The following is a 20,273-nucleotide window of genomic DNA, read 5'->3' on the forward strand; positions in this document are numbered from 1 at the left end:
CGATTATTTTTCTCTTAATGTTCACTGCTAATGGAAATGAAAACTGAGTACAGACTTGTGGACACAAAAGCCTAGACATTTCAAAAGTGTTCCTTTGGCTACGAAATGTTCAAGGAATTTCTAGTTGTGTTAATCGTGGTCTATGAATGCAAATAATTCCTTTAAGCTTTGTGCAGGAATGTTGTTCGCAGATGTTGAAGTTACTGTACTGTAATATACCATTCCAATGGGCAGCAGTTTCGGATTAAAAGTTGAAGATTCAATATTATGGACATCAAGTTACCTTCCCACTTTTAAATAGCATTTCCAAGGCAAAGGCTTATTGAAACAACAACACACACAAAATGCTGGTGGAACGCAGCAGGCCAGGCAGCATCTATAGGGAGAAGTGCTGTCAACATTTCGGGCCGAGACCCTTCGTCAGGACTAACCGAAAGGAAAGATAGTAAGAGATTTGAAAGTAGGAGGGGGAGAGGGAAATGCAAAATTATAGGAGAAGACCGGAGGGGGTGGGATGAAGCTAAGAGCTGGAAAGGTGATTGGCGAAAGTTATACAGAACTGGAGAAGGAAAAGGATCATGGGACGGGAGGCCTCAGGAGAAAGAAAGGGGTTGGGGTTGAGCACCAGAGGGAGATGGAGAACAGGCATTGCTTTTGATGGCCCTTGCCTGACTGCAAAATCGTTATGCTCCATTTTACTTTTTCTCATTCACATATCTACAGTCCTCTCTGAAGGATAAACACTCTTGATGGAGAGGTGAACAAATATTTCTGGGAATGATAAAATCTGTAGATGCTGTAAATCCAAAGCAACACACTCAAAATGCTGGAGGAACTCAGCAAGTTAGGCAGCAGCTATGGAAATGAGAAAACAGTTGATGTTTTGGGCCAAGACCCTTCTAGAATCATATTTGAACGGTGTTTCTTGATTCTTCAGAACTAAGATGTGCTGTAAACTCCTTAAACTTGACAAGAATGCTCTTCTAATTTTGTAGTCCTTAATAATAGCAGCAGCATTGGCCAAATCTATATTTAATATTTTGTAAGTGTACAGATGTGCAATGTGGATATTTTATTTCCCCCCTACCATAGAAAAAAAGGAGAAAAAGTATAGCTCAAACTATATAGTCTGATATAGTCTACATCAGACTCCTATTTATTGACTGTAGCTCTGACCACCACATCAGGTAGTCCAAATAAACTTATCTCCAAACCTCTAGACCATGTACTTTGCACTCTCCTCTGCAACTATCCTTAAGTTACATTTATTTCACATGAATTCTGAACTGGTTTGCCTATAGAAGACAAAGGGGAGTGGGGAAAGGGATTTATTCCAGCTGGAGGTCTGCCATTAGTGATGTTCCACAGTGATCTGTACTGGGATCTTTGCTGCTCGTGATGTATATAAATGGCCTGGATGAAAATATAAGAGGCATGGGTTAGTAAGTTTGTTGATGACACGCAGATTGGCGGTGTTGTGGACATCACAGGATACAGATCAGTTGCAGGTACGGGCTTGGAAAAGGCAGATGGAGTTTAACCCATCCCAGTGTACAGTGCTGCACTTTGGGAGGTCTAATGCAACGAGATAGTACACTGTTCTGGACAAGATACTTAACAGTGGTGTTGTGTAGAGGGGACTTGGGGTCTAAGTTCATAGCTCCCTGAAAGTGGCTTCACAGGTCGACAGGTTGGCTGAGAAGGCTTATGGAATGCTTGCCTTTATTAGTCAAAGCACTGAGTTCAAAATCAGGAAGATATGTTGCAGCTTCCTTAAATCTCTAGTTAGGCTGCACCTGGAGAATTGCAAACTGTTCTGGTCCCCCCCGATGTCGAGGCTTTGGAGTGGATGCAGGGAGGTTTACCAGGATGTGGTCCAGATTAGAGTGCATGTGCTGTAACAGGAGGTTGGAATAATTTGGGTTGGTTTATCTGGAGTGGCACAGGCTGACTGGAGATCTGATAGAGGTTTATAAGATTATAAGGGGCGTAGATAGAGGAGAGAGACGATATCTTTTTTCCAAGGATTGAAATGTCTAATGCTAGAGGGTATGCATTTTAAGTAAGAGGGGTAGTAATTGCAAAGGAGAGGTGAGGTTGAAGTGTTTTACATAGAGAGTGGTAGATGTCTCTATGTGGAAGAGGCAGAAACATTTGAGATTTTTAAGAATGGAAGGTTATGGACATTGTGTATGTAGAAAAGATTAGCCCAGTTTGCCATTCGATTGCTAATTTAATTGGTCTGGCAGAACAGGCTGAAAGGCCTGTTCCTGTGCTGCACTTATATGTTCTACCTCCAAATACCAAAAAGCAAAAGCAGGTGGATAGATGGAAGAGTGAGAGCTAGAGTTTGGATCAGGCTTTGGTTAGTCACCATTTTTGCTGAGCTGAACCTAAATGAGAAGCTAATGATGAGGTGATGGTACAGGTGGAGTATCCGGGACAAAGCCATGGATAGTGGTGGGGAGCAGTAGAATGAATCAGTGCATGGATTTCTGAACAAAATTACTTTGGTACTAATTAACAGCTGAGAAAGTATAATTCAGCCAAGGTGACAGCACAAGTGAGAGCAGTGGCTAAGAAACTGGTTTATTATACCTCAGGCAAAGACTGCCACAGTGCAAGACATGGGCACAAATGATGCCCACTAACTCAGGAAATCCAGACATGCAAACAGCCATAAACACAGTCTTTAAACAACAGTCCTTATGCACTTTCAGTAATCCATTTATTATCAAAAAGAATTACTGAAAATGTATAATATTCAAATGTCTATGCACATAGCAATGGGGTTGCTTTCCTAAAATGTATTCCATTTCTTTAGTTTTTGCGATATTTATCTTCGTTCTCCACGCAGCACTTTTCAATATATATTTAATACTTCAAAAGATTAAGCACTGCTTTTTTATGGAACAATGCCATTTGTCTTGTGTTCTGTTTGGGACAGTGAAGATGTCTGTATAATGTCACATGAAAAAATGCAAAATGCCTGGGAATGAGGGAAACTAGAACGTTGATAGAATGCAATATTTCTGTTTAATAGTTCCCACACAAAAATGCACTCTGCCATGCGACTGGAATAACCCTCCTTCAGTATTTAAGTAATTAACAATCACAGAATTAAGCCATTTATAAAAGAAATGCCAATTGCAAGTTACTGAATTATTAGGGTCACTGGTAATGATGAATAAGGGACTAACCTTGTGTCCCTTGAATTACAGCTGAATAAAACCATTGAAAGCCACTTACACAAAACAGACTTAGTAGACACCAAATATTGCAGAATGGAAAATTTTTGGAAAATGGATTCTATAATTAGCTTCCAACGGAAAGCAATAAAGAGCAAAACATTAGCTATCAAATGAAAAATACTCTGTTCTGTTTCTGTCAGTGAATTAACAATCCTTCATTTCTTATCTATTGCTTCACTCATTAAGATAGATCCATTTTTAGGAGTGTATCAAAGACTAAAAGTCTTAATCCAGTCTATTTATCAAACCATATATATGTGATATACAGTATATGGTTTGATAAATGGACTGTACTAAGACTTTTTTGTTTTTGATATACTCCTTAAAAATGGATCTATCTTAAGAGTTATGAAGATCTATCTGCATATATCATTTTAATTTAGCAGCAACCTTCTTTCCTGAGTGCAGTGTTTGCTTAACAAACCATAAATGGATTGAACTCGACCAACCTATTTTTAATGTCATCCTTACAACGAAGCAGAAACAAAAATGGAAATGTACTCACAGAAAGCAAATCCTTCACATTTACTATTCAAATACTAAGCTGACTATACTAAGCACCTACTCATTTACGATCAGGGAAATTTTCTCATTGATATAAAGGAGTGGGTCTACCTTGTCATGGAAAAAACACTTCCAAGGTGCTAATATAGACATACCAGGTTGAAAGAGCCACTGCAAAATACTCTGGTGCAATGAAGGCATCATTGATTTTGTCTTCGCTTAGTGTGTTTCTTTGGTCACTGACAAAATCCTATAGCACATAGAACAATACAGAAGAAAAACAGGCTCGTTGGTCCATCACGAGTAAAGCCCTCTTCACCACTGAGCACATCTACGCGGAGCGCTGTCACAGGAAAGCAGCGTCCATCATCAAAGAACTCCACCATCCAGACCATGCTCTCTTCTTATCACTGCCATCAGGAAGGAGGTGCAGGGGCCTCAGGAGCCACACCACCAGGTTCAGGAACAGTTATTACCACTCAGCTATCAGGCTCTTGAACCAGAAGGGATAACCACTCGCCCCATCACTGAATTGTTGCCACAACTTAGGAACTCACTTTCACTCTTCATTTCATGTTCTTGGTATTTATTGATTATTTATTTTGTTATTATTATTATTATTATTATCATTATTTCTTTTTTCTTTCTTTTTGCATTTGCAGTTTGTTCTCTTTTGTACATTGGTTGTTTGTCCACGCTGTTGGGTGCGGTCTTTCATTGATTCTATTGTGTTTCTTGTATTTACAATGAATGCCCACAGGAAAGTGAATCTCGCGGTTGTATATAGTGACATACATGTACTTTGATAATAAATACTTTGAACTTTGATGTTATGCTGAATTGATTAAACAAGTAATCAAACACCAAGTTAAATTAGTCCCTACTGTGTTCAGAAGGTCCATATTAATATATTCTCTATATATTCATCTGCCTGTCTAAGATCCTCTTGAATACCTCGGCTGTAGTTGCCTCCACTACCAACCATGACAGTGCATTCCAGGTACCCACCAATCTCTCTTTTCCCTGCACATCTCTTTTAAGCCTAACAGTTCTCACCTTAAATGCATACACTTCCATATTAGACATTTTGAGATTGAGGAAAAGATATTGCCTATCTATTCTATTTATGCCTCACAATCTTAGAAATCTCTATTAGAAGTCCCCTCAGCCTCCCCCACTCCAGACAAAGCAACCCACGTTTGTGTCACTATTCCTCATAGCATTTGCCTTCTAATCAAAGCAGCATCCTGGTAAACAACTTCTCACCTTCTCTAAAGCCTTCATGTCCTTCCCTGCAAAGGAATAACTAGAACTGAATGCAATACCCCCGATGCAGTGTACCAGTAGTTTTATGAAGCTGCAACACAACTTCCTGCATCTTGAACTCAGTGCCTTGACTAATAAAGGCAAACATGCTATAAATGAGGAAATCTGCAGATGCTGGAAATTCAAGCAACACACACAAAATGCTGGTGGAACACAGCAGAGCAGGCAGCATCTATAAGGAGAAGCACTGTCGACATTTCGACAGTGACCCTTCGTCAGGACTGATACACCTCCTTTACAACTTTATCAACATGTACAGCCACCTTCGGTGACCTATCAACTTGGACCCCAATATCCCTTTGTATATCAGTGCTGTTAAGGTTCCTGTCATTAACTGTGTACTTTCCCTTTAAATTTGATTTCCCAAACTAAAACACCTCACGCTTGTCTGTATTAAATTCTATTTGCTATTTATCACCTATGTCTACAACTGATCTATATCCCACTATATCCTTTGGAAATTTTCTACACTATCCATAACACTGCCAATTTTTGTATCATGGCAAATTTACCAACCACCAATCCACATTTTCATCCAAGTCATTTATATATCTCACAAGTGGTCCCAGTACAAATCCCTGCAGAACACTACTTGTCAAGAACTCCAGCCAGAGTAAGTTCCACTGACCATTACCCTCTGTCTTCGATGGAAAAACCAATCCTGAATCCAAGGGGCCAAGTTCTCATCTGTCCCATGCATCTCAATCTTCTGGATGACTCTGCCATGTGGGATCTTGTCATGTGTCATACTAAAATCAACATAGACACCATTCACTTCTTCATCTTCATCAATCACCTTCAACCCCTCCTAGAAAAGCTCAATTAAATTAATAAGCCCCATGATTTTCCTGGCACAAAGCCTTGCTGCCTGTTCCTAAGTAAGCAGTGTTCTTCCAGTGTTCTTCCATTAATCCTATCCCTAAGAATCCTCTCCAACAGCCTCTCTGCCACTGACATGAGACTCACCATTCTAGTTTCCAGGATTATCCCTATTCAACTTCTTGAACTACCGAACAACACTAGCTACTCATCAGTCTTCAGGAACCTCACCTGTGATTACAGAGAACACAAAGGTTTTGTTCAGGACCACATTATTCTCGTCTTTTGCATCTCTCAATCAGCTGGAGTCTATTTCATCACAGACTGGGATATAATGCTTTTCAAGAGACCTAACACTATCTCCTTCTTTATCTCAAAATGCCCTAATATATTAGCATGCTTCACAGTGAGCTCACTATCCTTTATATCCTTCTTCTTGGTAGATTCTAACACAAAGTAATTATTTAGGACCTCTTCCATCTTCTCCGCCTCCAAGCACATGTTCCCTCCTTGATCCCTGAGTTGTCCTACCTTCTCCCTAATTATCCTCTTGCTCTTGATGTGGATACAGTTTTTCACATAATGACCCAACATGCATTTAAGTTTCTTTTCATTAAGGTGGTTAATGGTCAATAACCCAGTCCTTGTGTCTGCTCAGGCTTCATATAAAACAGGAATAGTTACAAGAATTGAAACTATTAACTGATAAAAGATCTTTGTCAAGGCATGTTACCTAGAGCAGTATTGACAACAGCTAAAGGATGCTTTTGGCTTTGGTTTACTTGTAAAGTTTTGTTGTTATATATACAAAAAAGCTCTGGTACTGTATATTATATTGTGTGAAATTTTGCCATATGGTATGCTAACAAAATTATGTTTATATCTGTTTAGTAATGTTTTAAATTAATTTATTTGCAGTTAGATCATATCTCACCATATCAACACAGAGGCCACGTACAAGAAGGGCCAGAGTTGCCTCTAATTCCAGAGGAGACTGAGGTCCTTTGGAGTATGCAGGCCTCTCCTTCACTTATTCTACAAATTTGCTGTTGCCAGTACAATCTTCTATGTGTTGGTGTGCTAGAGCAAAGGCATCAACATGGGTGATGACAATAGGCTCAATAAACTGATTAGAAAGTCTGGCTCTGTTATAGGAGTCAAACTGGACACACTGGAGGCTGTGGTAGAACAAAGGACCCTATGGAAATCCTAGCAATTATGGACAATGTTTCCCACCCTCTGCATGCCACCTTGGTTGAACAGAGGAGCACTTTTAGTAATAGACCAAGGCAACTGTGCTGTTCCAAAGAGTGCTATATGAGCTCATTCTTACCCTTGACTATTAGGCTCTATAATGAGCCAACCTACAGCCAGGGAAGTGTTGACCCCCTCCTGATGGACCATTTGAGGTAACTTATTTTTTATTCTTTCTTACTTCTCTTCTAATATTTGAATATCTGTGCACTTGTAATGCTACTGTAATTTCCTCTGGGATTAATAAACAATCTACCTATCCTGTGGATTTTTCTTCGGTTATTCAAAGGACTTCCAGGGGTTGAGTTAGCCCTGAATTCCACTCCATATCTTCACGTTAACATTCTTCCTCACTTATCATCTCAACTTGCCTGCTCTTCCAAGGATTCAAATTGAACATCCATTAATGCATCCTAAAGCCCGAGTTCTATCCTTTCTTTTTGGGAACAACATTTGCCTTTCAGTGGAGCAAAGAGAAGCTTGTTCTCTACATTGTACGAAGTCACAGGGGTTAATTTTTCAACTGCAAGCTTTTGGCATGAAGTATTGTCTATTGGGAACATATAGCAGTAAATTGTGTAGACAGCCCATGATTTTACATCCTTTTAAAATTATTGGAAAGAAAATTCTCGGCTGTGTTTGCACAATTTCCTGATTTGCATTCCCAGCAGGCTCCATGCCAGGAGCAAGCAAGCAGAAAATTTACTCGATAATTCCTTCATGTCTTTCACAGTCTAATCTGGAGGTCCTTAGCTCTGGCTCAGCCCTTGCTTCAATTTTTAGCATCTTAGCTGCAATAGCCAAGTGACTCAATCACCATACATTGATTTTCTCATGGTTATGATCTTTGAAATTCACTTATTTCTTGAATGATTCACTCACCATCATTCCAGAAATTTGACCAAGCTTTGTCCCTTTTCCCTTGACAATTGTGCACTGGAGTTAGAATTACAGGCAAGTGCAGACAATCAATAAGGAACAAAGAGACAATGAGGTAGACAGTGAAGTTAACAGTCCATCTTATTGTAGTAGAGGTCTGTTCAGGAGGCAAGTAGAACAATATATGTACACTTATTTTTATTTTATTTAAATGTCTTCCTTCAGCACTCCCATTGAGAACCAATCCTCAATCCTCAGAGACCCAACAATGGCCTTTTGCTCCAGTCTCCATGTCACCCAAAAATCCACAAGACCCTTACGTCCTGTCAACATCCTCCTTCTAGCAACAGGCTCTGTGGGGGTTTCAAATTCTGGCCTTTCTTCCTCTTCCATCCCTGGAACTGTGTTGATATTTCCACTTGGAATCACTCGGTGCCAGAGGAAAGTGTGCAAGGGCTAATCAGCAGCATCCAACAACCTGGGTGATGCACTATCAATTACTCCAAAAGACTGGATGTAGAGTAAATACCGGAAGACTTTTATTAACAACAAAATGGATCCACGTCCATGCTGGATGTCTCTCCTGGACAGTGGGAGGAGCAGTGACACAATCGCCTTTATTCAGGGGTCTGTGGGAGGAGCCACAGGAGCAGACAGCAGAGGGGCGTGTCCAGACAGGTATACATGGTTTACCACACTGGGCACGATTGAATTTTTAACTGACAGGATCCTGAGACACATTGGATAAAGACCCCTCACTGCCTTGTTAAAGAGGCTGGAAATTTTCTAGTTCTCTATGTCTCTTGCCCTATCCTTTTCTGCTAAATATTTCTTTCATCTTAGTTTCTAATACTCTCCAGAGAATCTATGTCTATTCAAATCTTGCTGGTCTCACCAACAAGATCATGACTATCCTGTGCTTAACCACTCTTCCTCTTTTTTTCACCTGATGATGTTTTCACACGTCATTCATTATCTTAGTATCAATAATAATAAGTCTTGTCTCATCATCAACATTTATCTTATTCCATAAATCAATCAAATGTTTTAATATAGGAGATTCTTTCTTTTCCCGTATCCATTTAGATTCCCATTTGTATATAAAATCTTCTGGTACATTTTCTCCTATTTTATCTAATTCTATTCTAATCCATGCCGGTTTATCTTTCTCAGTTACTTGGAAATCGGATACACATTTAAGTATAGATTCTTGGAAGAAAGAAATCTATGGTTGTATTCCATTAGAAAAAATTACTTATAATTTAAGAGATAAATATGAAACATTTCTGAAAATTTGGAGCCCTTATTTACAAAAGACAGGATTAAATATATAGATGCTCTGAAGATGAAACAATTGGTTATTAGGGGAAAGAAATAAATATACATATTAAAGTTATTACGAATTCCATGGAGCATGTGGAGATCTTCCAACAACCAGGCATTCTTTCTTTCTTTCTTTCTTTTTTTTTCTATAGGGCAGTTAGGGGGGAGGGGTTAAGGGGAGGGGGTAAGGGTTATATACATTGTTTTTTCATACTTTGTAATCATTTAAAAATGCAATAAAAAAAGTTAAAAAGAAATAATAATAATAAGTCTTCAATTAAAATGTTTAAAGTCATGAGAAGTTCAAAAACATTCATCTCTTTAAATTTCAAGGCAGCTACCTCACAAACTCTACTACGATGTTAAGATGGAATCTTGACCTCACAATCTACTTGGGCGTGCAGTTTGTTTGCCTGCATTGTACTTTCTCTGTAGCTTTTGCACTCCATTCTGCAATGTTCGTGTTCTACCCCAATGCACTGTGTGATGATTTGATCTGGATGAACAGTACATAAGACAAGCGTTTCACTGTAACTTGGTACATGTGACAATAATAAGCCAATAGCAGAGCATCACTGCAAACTGCACAAACAACATAGATCCCTATTTCATTCCTCAGGGCCTCCGCATAGTCAAATTTGAACTCTACCAGGACACCCTTCAAGCTCCAACTATCAGGCTAATACAAAATGTGATATTGCCACTTCCTGATTCCACTATCACATTATTGCTCTTCCCAATATGTCTGATAGACTGTCCATCATTGCCTGCTTATGAGGGGTGATTGATAAGTTCATAGCCTAAGGTAGAAGGAGTCAATTTTAGAAAACCTAGCACATTTATTTTTCCTACATTTACACACTTAGTCCAGCAGTCGTGGAGCACACGGATCCCTTCTTTGTAGAAGTTCGGCATCCTGGACCTCCAGAAGTGGTCCACAGCATGGGGTGATTGATAAGTTCATGGCCTAAGGTAGAAGGAGATGAGTTATTAACTTCAAACTTTCTGCATTTTCACTCAGTTGAACCGCGCATGCATGTAATGAGCTGTATAACTCATCTCCTTCTACCTCAGGCCATGAACTTATCAATCACTCCTGCTGTGGACCACCTGGAGGTCCAAGATGCTCTCATTACATGCACGTGCAGTTCAACTCTTTGAGTGAAAATGCAGAAAGTTTGAAGTTAATAACTCATCTCCTTCTATCTTAGGCCACAAACTTATCAATCTCCCCTGCTGTGGACTACTTCTGCAAAGAAGGGATCCACATGTTCCACGACTGCTGGACTAAGTGTGTACATGTAGGAGGGGACTATGCTGAAAAATAAATGTGCTAAGTTTTCTAAAATTGACTCCTTCTACCTTAGGCCACGAACTTATCAATCAGCCCTCATAGATCATATACTTTTCTTTGCCAATGACCTTAAATGAGGACTCTGATAAATGCCTAATAAGCAATTTCAAACTATTTTGCTTTATTTAAACTTTCTAAACACTTCAGGACTTTAAACATTTTTGTCAAATCTTGTAGTCTTCTCTTTCTTGAATAGAGAAATCATTGCTCCCCTAATCTTTTCACGTAACTAATCTTTATCCCTCCAACCATTCTGATCAAAGCCTTCATGCTCTTTCCTAAGCGTGACAATCAGAAATGGAGAGAATATTCCAGCCTCAATTTCTAAAGGCTAAGATGCTATATACCTTTCCATTCCTTTGAACGTATACCCTGCTATTTATAGGTACCCATACAATTTAAGATTCTTGCATCCTTGTTAAAACAGTGAAAGATATTATGAATAAAGATAACCACTTTCCTCAGCCAAATGCTTACCCTTAAGTATGATGATACTGAATTCCATTTGCAAAATTTCTACTCATTCCATGCCATCTTTTTCAATGCTTGCCACCCCTTTCCAAATTCATGTCATTGCAAATTTCAACCTGGTACCCTATAGTCAAAGTCACAAATCGAAGTTTCTTTCCACCAGTATACACTGGTGCAATGAAAAATTACATATACCTTTATCTCCCTCCCCCACCTATCTATCAATTGAGATTCAGCACAAAATAGGCTCTTCCAGCTGCAGTGCCCAGCAGCCGCTGATTAAATGCTAATCATGGGACAGTTCACAATGACCAACTAATCTCCTAACCAGTATATCTTTGGACTGTCGGAGGAAATTGGAGCACATGGGGAAAACCCATGCAATCCATGGGGAAGATGTACAGACTCCTTACAGATGACATCAGAATTGAACTCCAATGTCCTGAGTTGTCATAGCATTAATCTAACCGCTACACTATCGTGGGGCCCATCTTTCAGCAGCATTACAAGCACATAGCATCCTACACTCAGTGCTCATTTTAATTGGCACAGAGTGTACCTAATAAACTGTATGTTCAAGATCTTCTACTGCTGTAGCCCATCAACTTCAAGGTTTGAAATGTGTAGGGATGCTCCTCTGCACACCACTGTTGTAACATGTGGTTATTTGAGTTACTGTTGCCTATCAGCTTGAATCGGTCTGGCCATTCTCTCATTAACAAGGCATTTTCACCCACAGAACCACTGCTCACCAGAGGTTTCCGGTTTCTTGCACCATTCTTTGTAATCTCTAGAAACTGTTTATGTGAAAATCCCAGGAGATCAGCAGCTTCTGAGGTACTTGAACAATCCCATCTGGCACTAACAATCATTCCGGAGTCAAATCACTTCAATCACATTTCTTCCCCATTCCAATATTTGGTCAGAACAGCAACTGAACACTTTGGCCATCGTTGCATGCATTTATGCATTGAATTGCTGCCACATGATTGGCCAACTGGATATTTGCATTAATGAGCAGATGTACAGATGTACCTAACAAGCAAGATTCACAAACAAATCATAAATTGAGCAGAAATTATATCCTTTTTTTATAAGAAAGAACATAATTAAAACACACAAAACCACAATGCACATTTCAGTGCAAGGTGACCAAATTTATCATATTATTGTTGTCACTGGGGTTGTGCCAGCGGGTTAAAGAACTGATTGGTTGAAAGGAAGCTGCTAATCTTGAACCTGGTAGTGTAGGATGTTAGGCTGCTGTACTTCCTGCCCAATGGCGGCTGAGAGAAAATGGTATGAACCAGACGGTAGCGATCTTTGATAATGGATAATGCCTCCCAGTGCTGGTATATAACTGCAATCAATCCGTTTACAAAGGGTGATTGATAAGTTTGTGGCCCAAGGTAGAAGGAGTCAATTTTAGAAAACCTAACACTTATTTTTCAACATAGTCCCTTCCTACATTTACACACTTAGTCCAGTAGTCGTGGGGCATACAGATCTTGGACCTCCAGAAAGAGTCCACAACAGGGGTGATTGATGAGTTTGTGGCCAAAGGCAGAAGGAGATGAGTTATACAGCTCTCATTACACACACATACAGGTCGACTCTTTATGTGGTTATGCAAAACGTTTGAAGTTAGTAACTCATCAGGGGTGATTGATAAGTTCGTGGTCTAAGGTAGAAGAAGATGAGTTATTAACCTCAAACTTTCTGCATTATCACTCAAAGAGTAGAACTGCATGAGCATGTAACGAGAGCTGTATAACTCACCTCCTTCTACCTTAGGCCATGAACTTATCAATCACCCCTGGTGTGGACACTTTCTGAAGGTCCAAGATCCGTATGCTTCACTAAGTGTGTAAATGTAGGAGGGGACTATGTTGAAAAATAAATGTGCTCGGTTTTCTAAAATTGACTCCTTCCACCTTAAGCCACGAACTTATCAATCACCCCTCGTATATAGAACAAGGTTGTCTCGAAACTTTGGGAAATGATCCCATGCACTCAAATGGGCACACAAGATGGGCTTCTCAGAACTCCTTTGGTCAGAGTCCATTCAGTGTACTAAATCTTCAGCAAAATCTTCAATGCTCTATAAACTCTGGCGTAACATGACTACTTAGCACATAAGCCAAATCTGCTAACCTTAGTAACTATTTTTCATTTTGTTTGTAAAATTGGATCTGTCATTTCTCTGATAGCCCTTTTATTGTTTACACAGCATTCAGATTCCACCTCAGTCAATTCTGCTACGTTCCTTTTGCCCTTCACTATCTTCTCCACATTTTCTGAAACTTAGTCAGCATGATTTCTTTCTTGTTGTTCTGCCTTTCTTGATTTATGTCGAGCACATTCAGCTTTTATTTTAACGAGCATTTTCCGATATTAGGTCATTTCCTGTGCAGTCAGGAAGTAGAAGACAGTATAAAAGAACATTGGCCAGCATGGCAGGAGGCCAGAGGTTTATGTTGCGAGTGAAAGAAGTTTCTATCTAAAGCCATTCTGTTGTTTCCCCAGCAGAAGTACTGCTTGTAAATTGATGTTATTTGTTTAGAAGTTAATCTAAAGGTATCAATAATATTTTGCTGAAATAGAATGTTATTTTGAGTTTGTTAAACACTAACGTAGATGGTTTACACATATTGTTTACTTGTATTTATTTGCAGGAATCTTTTAATATTATCTGCAGGAAACTTAACTAAGTTCTTACTTATAAGACCATGAGACAGTAAGACATACAAGCAGAATTAGCCCATTTGGCCCATCGAATCTGCTCTGCCATTCCATCATGGCTGATCCTTTCTTCCCCTCCTCAATCACACTCGCTGGCCCTCTCCCCATAACAGTTGATGCTGTGTCCAATCAAGAACCCATCAATCTCAGCCTTAAATATACCAGCGACCTGGCCTCCACAGCTGCCTGTACTAACAAATTCAGCACCCTCTGGCTAAAGAAATTTCTCTGCATCTCTGTTTTAAATGGATGCCCCTTTACCCTGAGGTTGTGCTCTCTTGTCCTAGACTCCCCCACCATAGGAAACATCCTTGCCACATCTACTCTGTCTAGGCCTTTTAATATTTGAATGGTTTCAATGAGATTCCCCCCGATCCCCCACATCCTTCTGAATTCCAGCGAGTACAGACCCAAAGCTATCAAACGTCCCTCATATGATAACCCGTTAATTCCTGGAATCTTCCTTGTAAACCCCCCGCTGAACCCTCTCGGAGGCCAGAACATGTTTTCTTTAATGAGGAGCCTAGAACTGTTGACAATACTCAAGGTGAGACCTCTCCAGTGCCTAATAAAGTTTCAGCATCACATCCCTGCTCTTGTATTTCAGGCCTCTTGAAATGAATGCTAACATTGCATTTGCCTTTCTCATCACCAGCTTAACCTGCAAGGTAACCTTTAGGATGTTCTACACAAGAACTCCCAAGTCCCTGTGCATCTCAGATTTTTGGATTTTCTCCGTTTAGAAAATAGTCTAAATTTTATTAATTTTTATAGATGCACCGTAGAAAGCACTCTTCTAGGGTGCATCACAGCCTGGTATGGAAGACCGGAAGAAGCTGCAGAAGATCGTGAACACAGCTCAGCACATCACAAAAACCAATCTTCCATCCTCGGACTCACTTTACACCGCACGCTGTCGGAGCAGTGCTGCCAGGATAATCAAGGACACGACACACCCAGTCAACACACTTTTTGTCCCTCTTCCCGCCAGGAGAAGGTTCAGGAGCTTGAAGACTTGTATGGCCAGATTTGGGAACAGCTTCTTTCCAACTGTGATAAGACTGCTGAATGGATCCAGACCCGGATCTGGGCCGTACCTTTCAAATATCCGGACCTGTCTCTCGGTTTCTTTTTGCACTACCTTACTTTCCCTTTTCTATTTTTTATTATGATTTATAATTTAAATTTTTATTATATTTACTATTGATTTGTACTCTAGGGAGCGCGAAGCGCAGAATCAAATATCGCTGTGATGATTGTATGCTCTAGTATCAATTGTTTGACAACAATAAAGTAAAGTAGTCTGCTCATTTATTTCTACCACCGAAGTGCATAACCATGCATTTTCAAACATTGCATTTCATTTGTCACTTTCATGCCCATTCTCCTAAGTCCTCTTGCAGCCTTCCTGTTTCCTCAACACTACTAATGCCTCCACAGTCTCTGCCATTACCTCTTTCAGAACCCTAGGGTGCAGTTCATTTGGTCTGGGTGACTTATGTACCATTAGGTCTTTCAACACTTTGAGCACCTTCTCCCTTATAGCTGCACTCACTTCTCTTCCCTCACACCCTTCAACATCTGGCACACTGCTAGTATCTTCCAGTGATGACTGATGAAAAATACTCATTTAGTTCATCTGCCATCTCCTTGTCCCGTTATTATTTCTCCAGCCTCATTTTCTAGCAGTCCCATATCCGCTTTTACCTCTCTATTATTTTTTACATATTTGAAAAAGCTTTTTATCATCAAGTTTGATTTTCTTTGCTTGCTTGCTTTCATATTTCATCTTTTCCCTCCTAATGATTATGTTAGTTGCTCTCTGTAAGTTTTTAAAAGCTCCAACCCTCTATCTTCTCACTAATTTTTGCATTATTGCATGCCCTCTCTTTTGCTTTTACTTAGCTTTGACTTCCCTTATCAGCCACGGTTGTACTATTTTGCCATTTGAGTATTTCTTCATTTTTGGAATACATCTATCCTGAACCTTCCTCATTTCTCCCAGAAGTTCATGCTATTGCCATTCTGCTGTCATCCCTGCCAGTACCTCCTTCCAATTTACTTTGGCCAACTCCTCTCTCATACCACTGTAATTTCCTTTATTCCACAGAAACACCGCTACATCAGACTTTACTTCCTCCCTATAAAATTTCAAGTTGAACTCAGTCATATTGTGATTACTGCCTCCTAAGAATTCTTTTACCTTAAGGTTCCTAATCAACTCTGATCATTACGTAACACTCAATCCAGTACAGCTGATCCCCTAGTAGGCTCAATGACAAACTGCTCTAAAAAACCATCCTGTTTGCATTCAACAAACTCACTCTCATGAGATCTGTTACCAACCTGATTTTCCCAATCGATCCATATGTTGAAATTTCCCATGACATTCATAACATTGCCCTTTTGACATGCCTTTTCTGTTGTACTTTGTGGTCCACATCACAGTTACTGTTGAGAGGCCTGTATATAATTGCCATCAATCCATGAGGATTCAACATCTCCCGATCCTATGTCGTATCTTTTTGCTGATTTGATGCCATTCTTTACCAGCAGAGCCATGCCAACCCCTCTGCCCAATTTCCTATCCCTCCGATACAATGTGTAGCCTTGGACACTAAGCTCCCGACTACAGCCATTCTTCAACCATGAATCAGTGTTGGTCATAACACCATACCAGACAATTTATAATAGTGCAACAAGAGCATCCACATTATTTCTTATACTCTGTGCATTGAGATGTACCACTTAGAGTACTGCATATGCTACTCTTTTTGATTCTGCATCCATAATGCACTGATACTCACTCTGCTGGCTGCAATTCTGTCCTATCAATTGTCTGCTCTTCCTGACAATCTGACTGCACGCTATCTTTCCTTTTTCACCATTCATCCTGTCCTGAATCCCTACACTCTGGTTCCCAACACCCTGCCAAATAAGCTTAAACCCTCCTCAAAAGCTCTAACAAAACTGCCTGCCAGAATATTGGTTCCCCTCCGGTTCAGGTGCAACTTGTCCCTTTTGTACAGGTCCTACCTCCCCCAGAAGAGATCCCAATGATCCAAGAACCTGAAGCCCTGCCCCCCGCACCAGCTTCTCAGCCACACATTACCTGCCAAATCATCCTGTTTCTACCCTCACTGGTTCATGGCACAAGCAGCAATCCAGAAATTACCAGCCTGGAGGTCTGCTTCTCTGCCTAGCTCTCTAAGTTCTCTCTTCACGACTTCTTTGCTTTTCCTTCCTATGTCATTGGTACCAATATGTACCAAGACATCTGGCTGCTCTCCCTTGCCCTTCGAAAATGCTGTGAACGCAATCTGACCCTGCCACCTGAGAGGCAACATACCATCTGTGTGCCCCGTTCATGTCCACAGAACCTCCTTGTCTGATCCTCTGAGCATTGTCTCCTATCACTAGCACTCCTCTCTTTTCCCTCACCACGGACCCATGCTCAGTTCCAGTAAGCTGGTCTCAGGGGGAAAGTCATCCGCAACAGAAGTACCCAAAAGAGTATAGTTATTATTGAGGGGACTGGCCACAGAGGGGCTCTGCACTAACTGCCTATTCAGAGTTCCATTTCTGCTGACAGTCACCCAGCTACTTGCCTCCTGCAATTTTGGGGTGACTAATTCCCTGCAACTCTGATTGATTATTTCCTCACTTACCCGTACAAGCCGAAGATCATCTAGCTGCTGCTTCAGATCCCTAAAAAAAGTCTTCAAGGAGCTGCAGCCGGATGCACTTCACGCAGATGTAGTTCCCTGGGAGACTCTGGGTCTCCCAGTTCTCCAACATCTGGCATGAAGAACACACAACGGCCTTTTACTACACCAGGTACAGCAAGAGGAAGAAAAAGAACCTTAACAGAAACTTATCTAGAGCCAATGCCTCCTTCTAGCCAAAGCCTCCTTTGAGCCAAAACCTGACAGTCCTACTCTCACCACTGGCGTACTCCCAACAATGGCCAACCCACTTGTCCCTCCTGTACTTTTATCTAATTCGCCGTGCTCTGCCGCAAAGCTCTCCTTTCCAATAAGCCTCACTGACCCGCGAGAAACCTCCTCGCTCCTGTCGATTGGGCCGCTGGAATATCTGTGTATATTTACTTGTGTGAATGGAATAGTGTGGTAATTGCGCTGTATTTTGGTGTTTTTTCAGCTTCAGTCCTTATTGTCTATGTCATACCATTGGGTCTGCAATAAAACCAAGGAGCTAGGAGGCTGTACCCTGACTCCCATGTTATTTTTGAACAGAGTTTTGTTCACTGTCTAGTTGATAATACTAGACAAGTATTACTAGTTGATATTACGAGGGCAGCACACTTGTACTTTCAGCACAACAAGTATCACATCCACCTCTTTTCTGCTTCATTTTACTGCTTTAACTCTTATTTATCTGAGTTAGGGATTTGGCTGGCTTCCTTTTCCTCCTCATGAGGGTCATAATTTACATTAAAATATCATATAGGATTTCCAATGTGACAAGAAATGACTCAAAAAATGGTCACAACTCATTTCACTTGAGGAAAAATTGATTTCCCTATCCTATCCAATTTACATTTGAGAAATGGGAGTACGCAAGTGGAGAGCACAAAATTTTATCATGATTCCTTAATAAATGGTCTAAAAACAATAGTCACTTGGGAGTGAAGTTGTACAGTATACTGCTAGTGCTTTGTTGTGTATAAATACTTCTGTTAAAGCACCGTACATTATTCTTTTTAGGTCACTGACTCTGCATCAGCACCAATTTTAATGAAAAGTCATCATCTTGAGCTTATTTCTTCTCTCTCCAGATGCTGCCTAAACAGATGCGTACCTACAGAGTTTTCTGTTTTAAATTTCCAGCATATGAAGTTTTTCTTATTTTCATTCATAATTTCTTCATTGACATCTACTTAACATTTTCAGAAAGCAAAAAAACAGAATTGCAGTACTTAGGAGTATACAATTCAAGAAAATGAATTAGGTTTAGGAAGCACGTATTCATTCTACAGGTTTTGGTAATGGTAGCTCTACAATAAACACAAAGCCTTCTGTAAATAGATCTATTCCAAGAAAATATGAAGAATCTCCAGTGAAAATTAGGGAAGGGTAGGTAAAGTTACCTGACAAATTCCACTGATGCACATATTCAGAGACTCAGTGTTACATCGGGTTCCATCGAGCACTTTGGGTGATAGCTCCACGATCAAGTTTGTTCCCCGGGCCTGACATTTGAGTGCGCACTGAGCTTCTGGGTCGTTGTAGACGGGAATCCACTCGTAGTATTGCCCTTGGTACTTCACATCATTGTGTGCAGAGCATTGCTGGTGCCGGAAGTCACCAGCGTCTGGAGGACAATCCTTCGGAAGGAGAAAATGGAAGTGAATTGTCAAGAGGTGATCAATTTTCTTAGTACACTTTATATGGTGCTAATACTTCTTGTAAAAATATATAGCACACCAACATTAAGTTGAAACTGTCTCATTATATCATACAAATATGGAATGCAATCTTGTGCAATCCGGCTGATGGCCAAGGCCCAAAATACAACTTATCTCTAAGACTGAGCTGAATCAGGAATCCATTGATTTCATTGACATAAACAAATTGTGGTTTATAAACCGATTCATATCATCTTGATTTGGTGCTGTTACAGCATGGGAGTAAACCTAATGTCTCTGTCAAAATCACATGAAGAGCGAGAACTTCAATCCGCAAAACAGCATTACTGGGTTTCTTTGTGTAACAAGCAACTAAACTAACACTGTCACTTTCAGCTCATCATTTTCCCTATTAAGTGTTGCAGGTTCATCTGTCTTTAAATAAGAACAGGTGAGGTTCAAAAGCTCACAACAGATAAACAAAAATTAGTTAGTATTTGGGAGGTTGTTGTACCCCCAAAAACGTGCAGGGAAGATTGGAAATCCTGCCTAAAAACAAGGAGATACATTTCCCAAATGTGTGCAGATTTTTCAACTGCAAAACATAGTTTTCTTTTGGAGCAGTCCCACATTGCCTGAAGCCTTATGTAAAACATTGATAGAAAATACAACATCTAAAAAAGATCAAATTTTAAAACAAAATTACATAGTGAACTGGACTAATCATCCAGAAACGTGGATTAAAAATGTAGATACTGAAGGTCAGACACCATTTTAAATTCGACTAGAAATCTTGAGCTTTGAAAACAAGCCATCAGTAATAGTGACAAGATTATTAGATAGTTGTGAAAAATCATTTGCTTTATTGTGGCTGTTCAGAAAATTTAACCCCCCCCCCCACCCACATACACAGATGAGGACTCACTTCTATACAATTCAGATCCATCCATACAGTTGACTCTTAAATAGTATCACAAGCTAC

General features: G+C 40.1%; 1 protein-coding gene across 1 annotated transcript in view; it reads right to left on the reverse strand.

The window, feature by feature from the left end:
- adamtsl3 (ADAMTS-like 3) overlaps positions 1–20,273 on the reverse strand; it is a 740,135-nt gene that overhangs the window by 319,824 nt on the left and 400,038 nt on the right. Inside the window, exon 6 of the mRNA XM_059952647.1 lies at positions 19,034–19,270. Within this exon, the coding sequence (XP_059808630.1) occupies positions 19,034–19,270 (237 nt within the window). The remainder of the gene's footprint in view (positions 1–19,033; positions 19,271–20,273) is intronic.

Source organism: Hypanus sabinus, chromosome 28, assembly GCF_030144855.1.
Source record: "Hypanus sabinus isolate sHypSab1 chromosome 28, sHypSab1.hap1, whole genome shotgun sequence".
Lineage (NCBI taxonomy): Eukaryota > Metazoa > Chordata > Chondrichthyes > Myliobatiformes > Dasyatidae > Hypanus > Hypanus sabinus.